The 17318-nt window shown below is 42.9% G+C and overlaps 1 protein-coding gene across 1 annotated transcript in view; it reads right to left on the reverse strand.

Annotated features, from left to right (window-relative positions):
- MAP2K5 (mitogen-activated protein kinase kinase 5) overlaps nucleotides 1–17318 on the reverse strand; it is a 119077-nt gene that overhangs the window by 88550 nt on the left and 13209 nt on the right. Inside the window, exons 4-8 of the mRNA XM_071441140.1 lie at nucleotides 15648–15717; nucleotides 11069–11109; nucleotides 10311–10366; nucleotides 6392–6440; nucleotides 505–569 (exon numbers count right to left, since the gene is read on the reverse strand). Coding sequence (XP_071297241.1) covers nucleotides 505–569; nucleotides 6392–6440; nucleotides 10311–10366; nucleotides 11069–11109; nucleotides 15648–15717 — 281 coding nt within the window. The remainder of the gene's footprint in view (nucleotides 1–504; nucleotides 570–6391; nucleotides 6441–10310; nucleotides 10367–11068; nucleotides 11110–15647; nucleotides 15718–17318) is intronic.

Raw genomic sequence — 17318 nt, forward strand, 5'->3', positions numbered from 1 at the left:
AGTCCCAGATATTACATTCTGTAGTTTAAACTTTGCACGATGCCTAAGCAGGAGCTTTCTCAACAGGAGAGTCTCATCTGTGCTATTTTAATTTTTACAGTATTAAAATTAATCCTGGCTGCAGGGCTGGAGCTTCTGCACCAAAATTTGGGGGAGTTGATGAGGCTGGGATGGAGGGAGAGCAGCAAAAGGGGGTGAGGGATCCTGAAGGGCAGGGCACTGGTGCCACCACATCCCACGGCTGTCACCCCCAGGTGAGGCACCAGGAATTCCAAATCCTGGAGTCCCACCCAGGACATCCCAGACCCCACTTGCAAACCCTCAGCTGGCTCCCAGAAAAGATTCAAAGCCGTGCTACAACCAGAATTAAACGCCCCAGAACGGTTTAAAAGTTCACATTAAGATTTTTCTCCTGCAGAGCCTGCCTAGACCCCAAAGTGTAAAAAGTAAAAACGCCGTGAAATTTGAATTTCTGGGCAGGTTTGAGGTGAAATCCCCACTCACTTGTAGACGGTGCCTCCGTTGCCGTGGCCGAGGATGTCTCGGTATCGAATGTCTTGTTCATTCATCTCCACAAGAAAGAAAGAAAAACAAAAGAGATGTCATGCTGGGGATGGAAATGTCAAGGAAAAGCAACTCCAGGCCATAAACAACAAGCAGCGTGGGTCATTTCAAGTTCAGCTGCAAGAACGAGAAGATCAATACAACATTTGCTGTCCAATTTATAAAAGACGATACCAAGGGACAAAGTGATGGAAAGTTTAATGACAATTTGTTTGCCTGGGTCATTTCATTAAAGTTTGATAAAAGGTGTCAAAATGGAATGATATAATATAGCTCAAGAGGGTCAGGGCACTGCTGCTGAGAGGAAAAGGGGCTCCAGAGCAGCACATAGCAGAGCCAAAGTTGGAGGTGAACGGGAACAACCCTGGCAGCTGGGAAAGTTTGGGATTTATTCTGGAATCACAGAGCTGAGCCTCAGGGAGAGGCAGCTCTGGCACTGCTCAGTTTGGACACTTTTGATCCAAAGAAAAATCAGTCTGGAACCCCAATCCAAGTGATTTTCCTTGAGACGCACAGCAAATTCTTTGCCTCAGTTTTTTCTCAGATCCTCAGCTGATAAAAGCACTGCAGAAATCCCTGAATGTGGCTCCTTTTTTAATCTGGATTTTACAACAGCTTAACATATTGCCTGAGAAGGAACTGGAGTGTAAAACCACAGTTCCACCTTCTCCTGGACAAGGAGAGTTACCCTGATTTGGCACAAATTTAAAAATCCCATTAAAGACATTTTTGCAATGCACATTTATATTTTAAAATAAATATTTTGAACAGAGTTAGTTCTGGGTTAAAAGCGATTTTCCAGAAAGACTCCCCCGTTGCCTGATCATTTTATGTAGAAAATGTTTGAGCAAATCCTGCTTTGAAAAGAGATTTTTCTAGGAAACATTAACTCATTTTCAGTAATTACTTGTATTTTATGGGACACCAAGTTAAATATTTCACATGGCTTGGCCTGGCTGCTTAAAGATGTCATTTTTTGTGTATTAACACAAGTGATGATAACAAGCTCAAATGTCCCAAAGAGTCAATACTCAGCATTTCTAATGACCAGAAAATGAAATATTTTATTGATTTAAAAGAAGTTGCAAGGACAGAAATGATTAATCCAAAATTGATGGTTTTTCCTTTCACTACCTGAGCAAAAAAATTGTGGTTTCTCACTGGAATTGCTACACAGGGAAGGGAAAACCTGAGTTGAGACAACTCAAAATAGAAGGTGATGATTTTATTATTTATTTGTAATTAAACCTGGGCCAGGCTCCTTAGGAGGGCCCATTCCAACACCAAGGTTTGTGATGAAAATTAACATTTATTTCACTACTGAAAACTCCTTTGCTCATTGCATTCATCAGAAATGCAAACAGAAAGGGGGAAAAGTTGTTCCTCATGAGGAAAAATCGCTCACGAATGGGATTTAAAATATGGAAAGACTCTACAGTGAGTCCCCAAAATAAAAATAATTTCTCTCAGGCTGCAGACTCGGGGATTTTAAGGAGTTTTGCTCTTCCAAGCTGGAGGACCTGAACCCTCCAGCCTTGAAGGAAACACCTCCTGCATTCCCAAAAATGCAGGAGATCCATGCAATTCCCAACCACCCCAAAGAAAATCCAATGAACCCACAAAAGCAACAATAAATCTGTAATTTTGCATCCCAGTGGGGGAAAAGAGAAGATTTCTTTGGAGGTTCCTCAAGTCATGAACTGGAGACATCCAGTGCATTCCCTGCTTGTTCCCCACTGGAAAAGGGAATTTTTGTCCACACCACTCCCTGAAGGACAGGGACAGGAGCAGCTCCATCCTCTGAGGCACCCAGGATTCCAGGGAAAAGCAGGAATGCTGGGCTGGAGGCAGGAGCTGCAGCTGATGGGAGACAAAATGGGATTTACTGGCTCAAATAAAGGTGCCAAAAGCAAGGGGTGATTTATTTATCCCCCTGGGAAAACTGGATTCTCCATCACAAAAGGTTCCCCTTATACCAGGGGGTGTTAAACCTGCAACCCCAACTTGGATGGGCTGGAAAATTCAGGAATTCATGGAAAACCAAGCAGGGAGCAGCAAACAAAGCATCCCTCTCTTCCACTGGCTGGGGATGAAACCAGGGTGGGTTCTTTGGAAATAAATACCAAATTCCCAATTAATCCCAGTGAAATCAGGGTGGGTTTTTTGGAAATTTTACAAATTATTATTACAATCAAAATGCCCAATTAATCCTGATGAAATCAGGGCGGGTTTTTTGTAAAAAAATAACCAAATTCCCAATTAATCCTGACGAAATCAGGGTGGGTTTTTGTAAATTTTGTAATATTATTAAAAGCCAAATTCCCAATTAATCCTGGTGAAATCAGGACGGGTTTTTTGTAAATAAACAGCCCAATTCCCAATGAATCCTGGTGGAACCAGGGTGGTTTTTTTGTGAATTATTAAGAACCAAATTCCCAATGAATCCTGGTGGAACCAGGGCGGTTTTTGGGAATTACTGAGAGCCCAGAGCAGCCCAGAGAGGAGCTTTAGCAAATCCCCTTTTCAGAGCAGGCTCTGATGGGGCAGCCCAGGCACTGCAGTCTCCTTATGAACTGGTGACACTCTATCAATGCTGAATCAATTGGTGGCATTTACCCTGAGTGACAGAAAAGAAATAAATATTTATATCACATCACCTCTATCAATGAGGCCGGGCAGAAAGCTATTTCTAACCTGTCAATATTTGATTATCTTGAAGAATCACGTCCCCTTCTTTTAATGATTAATATGAATTCCTTATTAAAGCTAAATGGAAACTACTGGGGGAATATCATTAGGGACGCCTCAAAGCAGAAACTGCCAAAAAATAATCAAAAATAATGACCCAGGCCAGACTTAAGTAATGGTTAAGTGTGACTTAATCCCCCCAAAATGAACAAAAGTTAAAGTTTCACCCAGGAACCCATCACCAGCTGTGGATCCGTGACCAAAATTCTGCAGAATTCAACTGAAATCACTTGCTGTCAACAAAAAGCAGATTAACTCCCATCAGGCTGACTAAATAGTATTAAAACTGCATTATTTATTTATTTTTAGTGGATTTCAGTAACATTTTTAATATCAGAAGAAAAGGTTATTAATCCTTATTTTTTTAATTGGGTTTAAGTTTAAAACTTCATTCTTATTTTCTTTTTAGTGGGTTTTAAGTAGCAATTCCAATATGATAAAAAGTACCTAATTTTAAATTTTTTTTTGGTGAGTTTAACTTACATCTTTCATATCATAAGAAGAGGCACTTAATCCTTATTTTCTTTTTTTTTTTCCAGTGAGTTTAAGTAACATTTTTAGTATCACAAGAAGAAGTTTGGTTTTAAAATCCGGAACCCCAGGGAACCAATCTGTGAATCTCTTGCAGGGCACACCGACCACTTGTTCTCTGCAGTTTAGAACAAATAAAATGCCAAATTCAGCCAACCACAGCGAGATTTTAGTCCCATTCTGGGGTTTTACTCTCAAATAAATCACTTTAAAATAAATCAGTAATATCAGAGAAAGCAGCACCCTGATGTACAAGGTGCAGCCACCTGCTGCTGCTACTCCCAGGATCTCAAGCCACCAAGGGAAATACATTATTTACCTGGGAATTCTGAAATCCTAAAAGAAAAATTCAAAAATCATCAGGAATATAATAACAACTAACATAAAATAATATCATGGAAAAAGATTTTTTAAAAATATCAGGAATTTGAGAACACTGAGCTCAGCCTAAAATCCCCATTTCCAGCTGTATCCAGGGATTCAGCAGCACTGGGCTCAGGTTTTGGAGGGGAAAAAAACCTCATTTTTGGAGGGGGAAAAACCTCATTTTTGGAGAGGGAAAAACCTCATTTTTGGAGGGGGAAAAAAAAACCTCATTTTTTCCCCTCCAAATATCCCAGGTGAGGCTGAAGGACAGCACCAAGCTGAACCTTGATGCTGCTGGCAGGCCCAGCCCCTGATTCATGAAATGCCAAGGAGGCCTGGGGGTCGTTGTGTGACACTGAATAGGCACGGGAGATAATGAAGATTTCAGCCTGCCAAGGCAGAGGGGAAGTGAAGAGCAGTTAAGAAAATCAATAAGAGTCTTTTATTTGCACTGACACAGATGTCTCAGTCAATAGAGCCTAATAGGCAGCTCCGTGGACAGGTGCCTCCCCCCAGGGCTGCCAAACCTGGCACAAATGGATTTGTATATTAAAATATATCTGTTTGGGTTTATCAATATATAATAAATGTAAATAGATTTTATATATTTGAGTTTTATAGTTCTATTTATTTATAAAATATTTGTTTTTACATTACATATAATTATAAAATATATATTTTTTATATATTTTATAAAATATATTTTATAAAATATATATTATAAAATATTTATTTTCACATTACATAGAATTATAAAACATATATATTTTATATATTTTATAAAATATATTTTATAAAATATATATTATAAAATATATTTTATGTTAAAATATATTTATTTTGAATAAAATACTTCCTATAATATATATTAAATATATTATATATTATTATACTTTATATTTGGTTTTATAAATATAAACCAAATATATTTTATACTTTTATTTTATTTTGATATTTTTATTCTTTAATATATTTCTATATTAAAACATATAAATGTAGATATTTTTATTGATATATATTTTAATGTATATATTTTAATATTTATTTATATAAATATATAATAAATACAGATAACATTTTAATACATTTATTTTTATATTTTACATTTATTTAGATATAAAATATATTTATATATTCAAATATATTTGTGTGGCTGCTTGAGAACTCTGGGTTCCCCATCCCTGGGAGGGTCCAAGGACGGGGCCTGGAGCTCCCTGGGGCAGGGGAAGATTTTCAGTTTGGGCTCTGAGATCCCTCCCAGCCCAAAACCACAACCCTGAAGTGATTCCAGAGTGGTTCCCTGCAAGAACCTGACAAATATTTCAGTATCTCCTGCCCTAAACCCCACTAAGGTTGTTTGTTGCAAATAAACAAAACCTTATAAAATAAAATTTATTTTACAGTAAACTGTAAAATCAGGCTTTATTGCTATTCCAACTAAACTAACATCCAGCCTGTGGAACTCCCACGAGAAATGAACTCCAAGGGTGAAAATCAGTTTACATAACAACCTATTCTTGTGAAAAAACCAGGTTACACCTGCAAAAACCAAAATTCTATCCCAGAAGAATCTGTAAAGGAAATACATAAACTACCTAGAAACAGAGACATTTAATAAACTCTCCCATTGGCAATGAAATGAATTTCAGCAGATTGTTAATCAATTCATGCCCAGTACCTTCTAACATTCCTGTAAATATGAACTGTGGATTCTTTACCCTTTTACCCAAAGCACACACACCTATTATCTTAATTTCATCAATTCACTGGGGAAGCTTTCTCCACACACTCAGGTGCAGTGCAGGGTTTCCTGGGGGTCAATGTTTGCCAGTGCAGAAAGTCCAAAATTCCCACTAAGCAGGGTTCTAACAACACACTAAGTAAACAAAAATTCAACTATTCCACACAAAAAACCCAAATATTCAATCCCATTTCCATCTCTGATTGAGGCTGACAAGCGAGCAGTTCACTCAATTACCCAAAACTGACTGAGGGGCCTCCATCCGTTTGCAGCTGAAGCAGATTTTGAGAAGTGGGGAGCAAATTTCTGTGCCAGTAAAAGCAAATCAGGACCCTGAATGCTCCCAAGGCCCCCAGTTTTGGGTTAAAAAAAATCACATTTCAGCTGCATGAGCTGGGAGCTCCACCCAGGCATGAGGAGTGCCCCAGCCAAAGCACCCACCTGGCCGTTGGCAAGGATCTTCTTCAGCTCTGCAGAGGACTTCTTCAAGCTGGAAAAGGAAAAAAAAAACAAATTAAAGCAATTATTTTTAACATTTCACTCTGTCAGACAAAGTGGGGAACAAGGGGAGTTTGTGGTTCCATATTCTGAGGTTAAACTTGAAGGGGAAGGTGTGGTGAGAGCAGCCGGCACTGCAGGCAGCAGGCATGAACAAGCAATGAACAGTTCAAAAAATAATAATAATAAAAAAAAATCAATGTATTTTCCACCTTCCAGCTGGTTTAGACACCTGACTGCACAACCTGCTGGGACACAAGCTATTGCTCACCAGCTCTAAGAGGGAAATTTAAAATAAATTTGGATGTTTAATCCCCGCTCTCACATGCCAGGGGTTCCAAAAAACCCCATGAAAATGTGGCTCACACCCAGTGTTCCTGTGCTAATCTGGGTTTTGAGCTCCCCAAGGCAGGATTCCAGGAATTCCTGTGGATCCCAGCTCCAGGCCGTGCTGCCAGGGATGTCACCCCCCCAGGGACCCCAGGCTGGAGGAGAATTCCTGATCTGGGACCTCAGGCCATGCCCAAATCCCTGAGGGGAGCCCAGTTTTCCATGGGCACCCATCCCAGGGCAGCCTGCTGAATCCCTTGGGGAATCCAGCCCCAAACCAACACAACAAACCTCAATTTCATTTAATCCCTTGGCTTTTCCAGGGGAATCCACCCCCAAATCAATACAACAAAACTCACTTTATTTGTTCCCTTTGCTTTTCCAAGGGAATCTACCCACAAGCCAATGCAACAAAACTCCCCTTAATTTAATCCCTTTGCTTTTGCAGGAGAATCCACCCCCAAACCAACACAACAAACCTCACTTTAACTTCTTCCCTTGGCTTTTCCAAGGGAATCTACCCACAAACCAATACAACAAAACTCCCATTAATTTCTTCCCTTGGCTCTTCCAGGGGAATCCAGCCCCAAACCAATACAACAAACTCACTTTAATTTAATCCCTTGGCTTTTCCAGGGGAATCCACCCCCAAATCAATACAACAAAACTCACTTTATTTGTTCCCTTTGCTTTTCCAAGGGAATCTACCCACAAACCAATACAACAAAACTCCCATTAATTTAATCCCTTTGCTTTTGCAGGAGAATCCACCCCCAAACCAACAAAACAAAACCCACTCGAATTTCTTCCACGAGAACTTCCCCAAGCCCCACCTCTCAGCTTGGTGAGTTAAAGGGTGAAACCTTTAATGCCCTCAAACTCCTCCAAAAACTACAACCCAAACTCCTCCAAAAAACTCACAAAATCCTGTTTTTTCCCCTCCTTTCCTGACAAACTCTGCTCCTTGGAGCTTCAACACAACAAACTGCCAGGGCAGCAACGTCTGCAAAACTTCATCTCAAAGGGACATTCTGCTCTTATTACTGAAGTTAAAAAAAAAAGAAAAAAAAAAAAAAAGAAAAAAGTACAAAATAATATATTCTTGAAAGGGCTGTGCACGTGTCTTGATCACAGATCATTATTAACAGGAACAGTGAAAACACAGATTTCATATTTGGTGGCTTTGTTCTTTAATAGGCCTCTTGTTCCCACGACTGCTTTAAAGAAAAATTAAGTTTTCCAAGGAAACATAAGTTGATCTTGTCATCTTTCATGACTAACAATTTGTGAACATGAAACAAAGAGAGACTTTCAATTACTTCAAAAACAAAACTCCTGGTGCAGAAGGTTTTGGAAAAGGAATGGCAATTAACCACCAGATAAGGTGACAAGAATCTTCTAGAAGCTTCATTTTCAATGCACTTGAAGAACAAGCTCAAAGTACAGGAGGTACTGAAAGGAAGCAGCAGCAGTGACAGAAAAATCAGCTTTATTTAGCTCAGCCTGGGGGGACTGCAGAGCACACAGATATTCTGATTTATTCTCTTTCCATTGAAGAGTTCTGGGATGGGGTCTGGGAACGTTTCCCCGGGGATGGGGCACACTTTGCCAGGGTGGGAATTATTTTAAAATCTCCACAATTACAGAGCCACCAAAGGCAGCAGCAAACTGGGATTGCTGGTTTTGGATGGGGTTTGGTTTTTCCCAGTGGGGAAAAACCCCAGCCCTGCTGCTGGATGAGGCTGGGATCTCCCACGGTGAAAATGGGATTTGTGGGACTGTCCCCAAAATTCACCCTCCAAACGCGCCCAAAGCAGCACAAATGTGCCCCTCTGACCACATTAATCTGTGGTAATTCTCCTTTTTAATCTTCACAACTTTCCTTTTCCCTTCCTTTTTCTCAGGGAGAAAAAGGAGCAGGATGCTGATGCACAGATAAATGGAATATTGTGGGCTTATTAGAATAATAGAATAATTTAGGCTGAAAGGAGCCTCCAGAGAATTCTACTCCCATGGCTCAGATATGCTCTTGTAGGAAGAAGATGGAGCCAGACCCTCCTTATTTCTTTTTAAGGATACAGAAAGGTTTTTTTGTGGGTTTTTATCATCAGTATTATGACTTCCTGTAACAATTCACGTAATAAAAAGGAGTTTATCCTCCAGCATTTGAAAAACAAATAGGAAAAAAAAAACCAGAGAATGAGTTCTCTTGGATTTTAAGACCTTAATATGAGTTTTCAAATTAGGGCTGGAATGTAAAAAGCAAGATAAGGGGCATGGACTCCAAAACTTGGCTGGAACTGTAGGAAACAGGGAGTTAAGCTGAAAGGATTTTTTGGAAATCCTACCCCACCTAAGAAATCTACATAAGTTTATTATTTAGCCTATTGATTGGTACAAACATGTGAATGGGAATCAAACTTTCAAATCAAGGAGTCCTGGAATGAAAAGGAAACAAAGAGCTGAGCACAGACCCTGGCACTGGGGCAGCCAAAGGAGCTCAGCCCCAATTGCACCTCAGTGCTTTTGAAGTTAGAGCCACCTGGAACACCAGCAAATCCTCATTTCTCCCTGAAACACCAGCAAATCCTCATTTCTCCAGCAGCAAACCCTTATTTTTTCCTAAAATCCCCAGCAAATCCTTATTTCTCCAGAAGCAAACTCTAACTTTGTCCTGGAATTCCCAGCAAACCCTTATTTCTCCCTGAAACACCCAGCAAACCCCAATTTCCTGCTGAAATCATCAGCAATCTCCCATTTCTCCAGCAGCAAACCCTCATTTCCTCCTGAAACACCCAGCAAACCCTGATTTCTCCAGCGGCAAACCCTGATTTCTCCTGAAACACCCATCAAACCCTAATTTCTTGCTGAAATTCTCAGCAATCTCCCATTTCTCCAGCAGCAAACCCTAATTTCTCCCTGAAATACCCATAAAATGCTTATTTCTCCAGCAGCAAACCCTAATTTCTCCTGAAACTCCTACCAAACCCTGATTTCTCCATCAGCAAACCCTGATTTCTCCTGTAGCTCCCACCAAACCCTGATTTGCCCATCAGCAAACCCTGATTTGCCCATCAGCAAACCCTGATTCGCCCATCAGCAAACCCTGATTCGCCCATCAGCAAACCCTGATTTCTCCTGTAGCTCCCACCAAACCCTGATTTCCCCATCAGCAAACCCTAATTTCTCCTGAAACTCCCACCAAACCCTGATTTCCCCATCAGCAAGCCCTCATTTCTCCTGAAACTCCTACCAAACCCTGATTTCCCCATCAGCAAACCCTGATTTCTCCTGTAACTCCCACCAAACCCTGATTTCCCCACCATCCCTCAGTTCACCAGCACAGCCCCATGGGCAGCATCCCCATCAAGCCCGACCCAACGCCATCCATGGGAATCCCACCCTCCCACCAAAAACCCACCCAAGCCCAGCATTCCAGAACCAGCCAGGTCTGGGGCTCTGTTCTGGGTCCCAAACAAAGGGAATTAAGGGGGGAGGAAGGAGGAAGCAGGGAGGAGGAGCAGGTCCTTACCTGTTGCTGGGCAGGGCCTCGGAGGCGCCGCTGCCGGCCCCCGCCCGCGTGTTCACCTGCAGCAGGGAGAGAGAGGAGCTGAGCACAGCCCTGCTCGAGGGACACCTGCTAATTAACCTGTAATTTGCCAGGGATGCCTCGTCAGGCTGGGGAGGTTAATGAGCTGGTTGCTAGGCGTGCTGCTGGCTGAGGGATGGATGTAGGTTAGCGGGCTGCACCACGCCGGGGCCGCAGCGCGCAAAGGATGCGCTGGGAAGGGTGGGAAACTCGGGATTTGTTCTCATTTTAAACACCCAAAAATCGTTTAACACGTTTATAATCTCCTCCATGTGACTGTAGGAGCAATAGGGAATCAAAAATCTAAACTAATTCCACTGTGGTGCCTTCCACAATTGGATAAATGAGTGAAATCACAGGAACGAGGTGGGGGTTTAAAAGCTTTGAAGTAGTGGCAGACAGCAGTTGATAAATGAACTACTAAAATTTAAGAACATGATTAGCAGAGGTTAAAAACAAAAAGGCAAACCCATTTTTAATAAAACCACATCTATAAATATAGATATCACGGCCAACATTTTGCAGATGAATCCTTCTCCCACCCTCGCCCAAGGAAAAAAAAAAAAATATCAGAATTTAAAAAAAAAAAAAATCTGCTTGTCAGAGCTGAAGAAAGTGCAGTTTTATTTGACATTTCAATAAGTGGAACACAGCATTACAAATCCATCTAACTTTCCTGAAACAATTATTGAAATTCGTACCTTGAGGCCATGTATGTTCCGTTTCCCAGGAGGTTTGCAGGCTGAAACAGTAATTGACTAAATTGTAGAACACATCAGGGCCATTTACAAATTTGCTCAAAATGAATCTTTTCCAAAGAAATGAGGGTGACACCAAAATTAGCAGAGAGAAATGATTGAAAAGTGCCTGGCGAGACCCAGAGTGGGAATTACAGCCCAGGATTTTTAACTTGCAGGAGTGAGCATTTATAAATGCTAAGAGCTTCCTGACACTGTGTCATGGAAATTCTCATTCCTGCTCAAAACACAGCACAACCCAGAGAACCCTTGGAAATTCTCATTTCTGTTCAAAACACAGCACAACCCAGGGAACCCTTGGAAATTCTAATTCCTGCTCAAAACACAGCACAACCCAGAGAACCCTTGGAAATTCTAATTTCTGCTCAAAACACAGCACAACCCAGAGAACCCTTGGAAATTCTAATTTCTGCTCAAAACACAGCACAACCCAGAGAACCCTTGGAAATTCTCATTTCTGCTCAAAACACAGCACAACCCAGAGAACCCTTGGAAATTCTCATTTCTGTTCAAAACACAGCACAACCCAGAGAACCCTTGGAAATTCTAATTTCTGCTCAAAACACAGCACAACCCAGAGAACCCCCGGCTCAAACAAGGGGAATTTTTTTGGTAATTCAGATTGCAACCTTGTGGTGCTGTGTTTTCACATGCTGGGTTTTTTTCCCCCTGGAATTTCACAGGGATATTTGCAATCTAATATTGGGATTTTTAGGGAATTGGCTGTGTCAGGAATTGGTCATTTTGGGAGAGGCACTCTGGGGAAAATGGGGAAGAAATGTGGGGGAAAATGGGCAAGAAATGGGGGGAAGCAACGTGGGGAAAACAACCCTGGGGAAAACCTGGCAGGGGCAACAGCAGAGAGCCTCCAAAAGGTAAATATTGAATAAATAAATGGTAAATATGGAGGAAAACCATAGAAGGAACCCGGAGGGAAAACAAACAGGGGGAAAAACCCAAACCTGGGGAAAAACCATGGCAGGGGCAACAGCAGAGAGCCTCCAAAAGGTAAATACTGAATAAATAAAAGGTAAATATTGAATAAATAAAAGGTAAATATGGAGGAAAACCACGGGGGAAAGCAAATATGGGGGGAAAAAACCAAACAGGGGGGGAAAAACCACAGCAGGGGTAAGAGCAGTGAGCCTCTCTGGTAAATACTGAATATATAAAAGGTAAATACCAAATAAATAAAAGGTAAATATGGAGGAAAAACCATGGGGGAAACCTGAGGGAAAAAAACCTGGGGAAAACCCAAATCTGGAGGGAAACCACGGTAGGGGCAATAGCAGAGCCTCCAAAAGGTAAATACTGAATAAATCAAAGGTAAATATGGGGGAAACATGGGGAAAAACCTGGGGAAACCAAACAGGGGAGAAACCATGGCAGGGGTAACAGCAGAGAGCCTCTCTGGTAAATACTGAATTTAAAAAAAAAATGTAAATACTGAATAAATAAGAGCTAAATACTGAATAAATGCCACTGGAAATGTCACTTTTTGGGGGGGATATATACACATATATAAAAATATATACATATATATTTTATATATACATCTATGTTTAAAATATAAAGCTATATAAAAATATAGAAATATAAATACATAGATATACTAAAAATATGTAGATATACAAAAATGTAGATACATAAAAATACATGTAGATATATAAAAATTATGAATTTTTACATATATATAAATATATATAGCCATCTAAAATACATTAATTTTGGGAAAATTAATATGATTTATAGACATATAAAAATGTGTGCACATATATATATCTATATATATTTTTATATCTCTTTCTCTATATTTATATGTACACCACATACAGATTTTTTTTTTTAATATAAAATCCCCCTCTGCCTCTTATTGCCTAGTCAGCAATAATAAACCTATTAAAAAATAGAGAAAATACTAATTTTTCCCCCTTAAAGATATTTCTATTATGAAATAAATAAAGCACAGCCCAGGTAACACAGGCTGGCACGTGGAAATGTACTCCTGACAGGATTTTTATGGAATACAGGAGTTTTTGGGAGCAGGAGCTGAGGCTTCCTCAGAAGTTAGAGAGGCAGGAAAGGAAAAGAACTCAAAGGATTTGCAAAGGAATCTCTTAAAAGGGAAGAAGTGGAAATTGGAGGCAGAAAAGCTGCAGGTGCTGCTGGGGCTTTCAAGTGGGGAACGTGGAGAGCCAGGGCCAGGAGGGCACAGGAGAAAAGGGCTGCCAAAATTTGGGATGTTCATTACAGAGGCAGGACAAGGAGACAGGGAAGGGAAAAGAAAAATTAAAAAAAAAAAGAGAGCAAGAAAGCAGGAAAAAAAAAGAGCAGGAAAGCGGATTTTGTGATTTTGTTGGATATTTCGGAGGAGCTGCAGAGTTCAGGGGTGGTTTGGGGGCTTTGAAGGCTCTAACCCAGGAAAAAAGGAGGTTTTAAGGGGGTGGTTTGGGAGAATGAAACAAAACCTGAGCTCTGGAGCAGTTTGGAGGGAGCGGGGAGGGGGAAATGCAGCAGAGAGCCCGAGCTGAGGCAGGGGTGACATCGGGGGTGGCTGGGGCAGAACTGAGACAATTCCCAATCCTGCCCAGCCACAGGAGATCATCCCGGACACAGCAGCAGGAACAGCAATTCCCAGGGCTGGCTCTCCAGGAAGGAGCCAAAGGGAGAAATTTAAATCCCAAAATGTGCCTTAAACCCAGAGCAGGTGAGGCGTGAGCAGCTCCTGGCAGCACTCCCTGGGACTGGGTGTTTACAGGGAAATGTAAAGATTTCAAGGACAATTCCAAGATTTTCCAACCTACTCAGATCATCCAGTTCCTCTGAGCCACAAGGGGAGGATCCAGGGAATCCTCAGAGCTTTTCCAGGGCCCCTAAAGGGCTCCAGGAGAGCTGGGAGGGACTGGGACAAGGGATGGAGGGACAGGACACAGGGAATGGTTTAAATGGGATAGGGCAGGGATGGACATTGGGATATTGGGAGTTAGGAATTCCTGCCTGGAAGGGGTGGGGAGGGCTGGGATGGAATTCCCAGAGCAGCTGGGGCTGCCCCTGGATCCCTGGGAGTGCCCAAGGCCAGGCTGGGCAGGGCTGGGAGCACCTGGGACAGGGGAAGGTGTCCCTGCCATGGAATGGGATGGGAATGGGGATGAGATGGAATCATTAATATGGGATGGGATCCATGGGATTTCAGGTCCTTCCCACCCAAACCATTCCAGGATTCCATGATCCACGCCTGGGCAGAGGCAGGAGACCCCTCCCTCTCCCTGCCCTGAGGAGGTCACAGCTCCCACACCTGGGAATCCCCTCCCGCCCACACCCTGCCAGCCTGAGCCAGACAAACCCCATTTCCCACAAAGCCCCCCATTTCTCACAAAGCCCCCCATTTCCCACAAAGCCCCCCATTTCCCACAAAGCCCCCCATTTCCCACAGAACCCCCCAATTCCCACAGAACCCCCCATTTCCCACAGAACCCCCCATTTCCCACAAAGCCCCCCACTTCCCACAGAACCCCCCACTTCCCACAGAACCCCCCACTTCCCACAGAACCCCCCATTTCCCACATTCCCCTCAAACTCCTGTCCCCTTGGCAGGGCAGCACAGGGAACCCCCAGGACCCCCACCCAGCCTCTTTGGAGAGCTCGTTAGCAGGGTTTGAGGAGGCTCCTGTTAATTGCCCAATTCAAACTTCAGAGAGTTGTAAGTAATGGAAGTGTGGAATGTTTAATTGGGAGCCTCACAGTATGATTATTTGTGTAATATCTGTCAAGTGAGGGGAGTTTAATTTTTAATTATTTCAATTAATTTATTGCTGGGAGATTTACTTGGAGAATTTCAACCTTCTCAGTCCCATCAATTAAGAGGCAGAGATTCAGAGCTACTGAGATCTGAATGAATTATGTCATGCAGGAGGCTCTTCCCAAGCATTCCTGGGGCTCAGAGAGAGCATTCCCAAAAACCCTCCTAAGCTGCCTATGGAATTTTGTCAGCTTGGAGATGACCTATTTCTAACTGCCTCAGCCCACAGAATTGATCACATCTCTCCCTGTTCAGGAGAATTACTGAGGTGCTTGTGAATATTTGGGCAGCACTAAATGCCCAAATTTCAGACCAAAACGTGTCCTGGCTGGAGCTGCTGTGGCTACAGCGGTGACAGGGACACTCCCCAGCCTGGCAGGCTGATTAATGACATGAAAACAGCTTTAAAAAGCCCAATTTTCATAAGTATCCAAGCCTTCAGTTATTCATCTGCTTTGCTTGGAAAGAACCATCACCAATGAGTTCTTTAAATGTACTTAAATATGTACTCTGCAAACCTCGTTAGTCTAATTTACTCCAGGAAATTAGCTGCTTTCTATGCAATAAATGCACTTTTCTCCACACTCCCCACAATAATGAATTCCTCTCTCCAAATTAAGAGGTAAACACGATGCTGTGTGCATTTAAACCTCCCCAAAACGTGCCAGGAGCTGCTCCAGCACCAGTTCCCTGGGCTGATGACTGGGATTTGCTCAGCATTACCTCGTGGGTAGATCTGCAGAGGCTCTATCAATTGTCCATTCACTTGCTGCTCCATCACAGTGGAGTAATACTGCAAAAAAAAACCAAAAAAAAAAAAAACCAAAAAGGAGATGAGTCAGTAACCCAGGAGTGGCAAAAGCACTTATGGATTGTTTAGTTCTGTGTATTTTCATTTTCTCTGTAATTGCCACGGTGCAGATCAGCCCTCAGATGGTTCCATTCCCATCTGCAGTGCTCCCACAAAAAGGAATTTAAAACAGGGAGCTGTGGGGCCACAGGGATCTGCTCCTGCCTCAGCAGGGAGAGCTGGGAATGCTCCAGCAGGTGAGGAAATGAGATATTTACAGCATGGAATATTCACAGCATGGAATATTCACAGCAAAGGCAGCAGCTGCCACAGCTGGAGGAGCCAGGAAAACCAAACACGGCCACAAAGACTTGGTGCAAATAAACCCCAAATATCCCCTAAATCACCCCAAAACTGGGCAGTTTGAAAGCTCCAAGGGAATCCCAAAGGGGTCTGGAATTCTGGGCAGTGATGAAGGATCAGCACAGGGGATCCCAAAGCTGTGACCCCAAAAAGCCCCTGCAGACACCCTGAGACACTGAGCAGGAGCTGCTGCAGTGATCCAGGGATGTTTGTTGGTTAAAAAAACCCTCAGAATGGGCAAAAAGGGCTGGAAAAGAGCTGAGAAAATAAAAACCCAGCAAGATGCTTGGGCTGGGAGAGCTGGGAATGTTCTCCTGGAGAAGGGAAGGATCAGGGAGAGCTCAGAGACCCTAAAGGAGAGCTGGGAATGTTCTCCTGGGGAAGGGAAGGATCAGGAATGCTCAGAGACCCTAAAGGAGAGCTGGGAATGTTCTCCTGGAGAAGGGAAGGATCAGGGAATGCCCAGAGATCCTAAAGGAGAGCTGGGAATGTTCTCCTGGAGAAGGGAAGGGTCAGAGAATGCCCAGAGACCCTAAGGGAGAGCTGGGAATGTTCCCCTGGAGAAGGGAAGGATCAGGGAGAGCTCAGAGATCCTAAAGGAGAGCTGGGAATGTTCTCCTGGAGAAGGGAAGGATCAGGAATGCCCAGAGACCCTAAGGGAGAGCTGGGAATGTTCTCCTGGAGAAGGGAAGGATCAGGAATGCTCAGAGACCCTAAGGGAGAGCTGGAGAGGGCCTGGGGACAAGGGATGGAGGGACAGGAGCCAGGGAATGGCTGCAGAGTGGGAAAGTGGAGATTGAGATGGACTTTGGGAAGGAATTCCTGGCTGGGCTGGGATTCCCAGAGCAGCTGGGGCTGCCCCTGGAGTATCCAAGGCCAGGCTGGAGCAGCCTGGGGTGGTGGAAGCTGTCCCTGCCCTTGGGATGAGCTTCCAGCTTTGGAATTCCCGCTTCACCAAGAGAATTCCAGGACCTGCAGGCATCCCCAGACAGGACAGGACCATTTCTGATCCCTCCCTGGAATATCCAGCTGAAATAAACACACCTGAGAGTGGCTCCTGCCCCCCAAAAATATAACAGAGGGGGAGGGAGGGAGGAAAAAGCCTCTCCATTACTCACCAGTGATGACAAGTAAATGAAATATCAATCATGTAAGCTGTCAACCTTTTGGGACAGCAATAACTGTTAACAAGTAGTCTGGAAAAATTGTCTGAAAATGACTTGTCCTCCACAGGCCAGCAT

Source organism: Agelaius tricolor, unplaced genomic scaffold, assembly GCF_023055355.1.
Source record: "Agelaius tricolor isolate 1412-34295 unplaced genomic scaffold, bAgeTri1.0.p SCAF_16, whole genome shotgun sequence".
Taxonomy (NCBI): Eukaryota; Metazoa; Chordata; class Aves; order Passeriformes; family Icteridae; genus Agelaius; species Agelaius tricolor.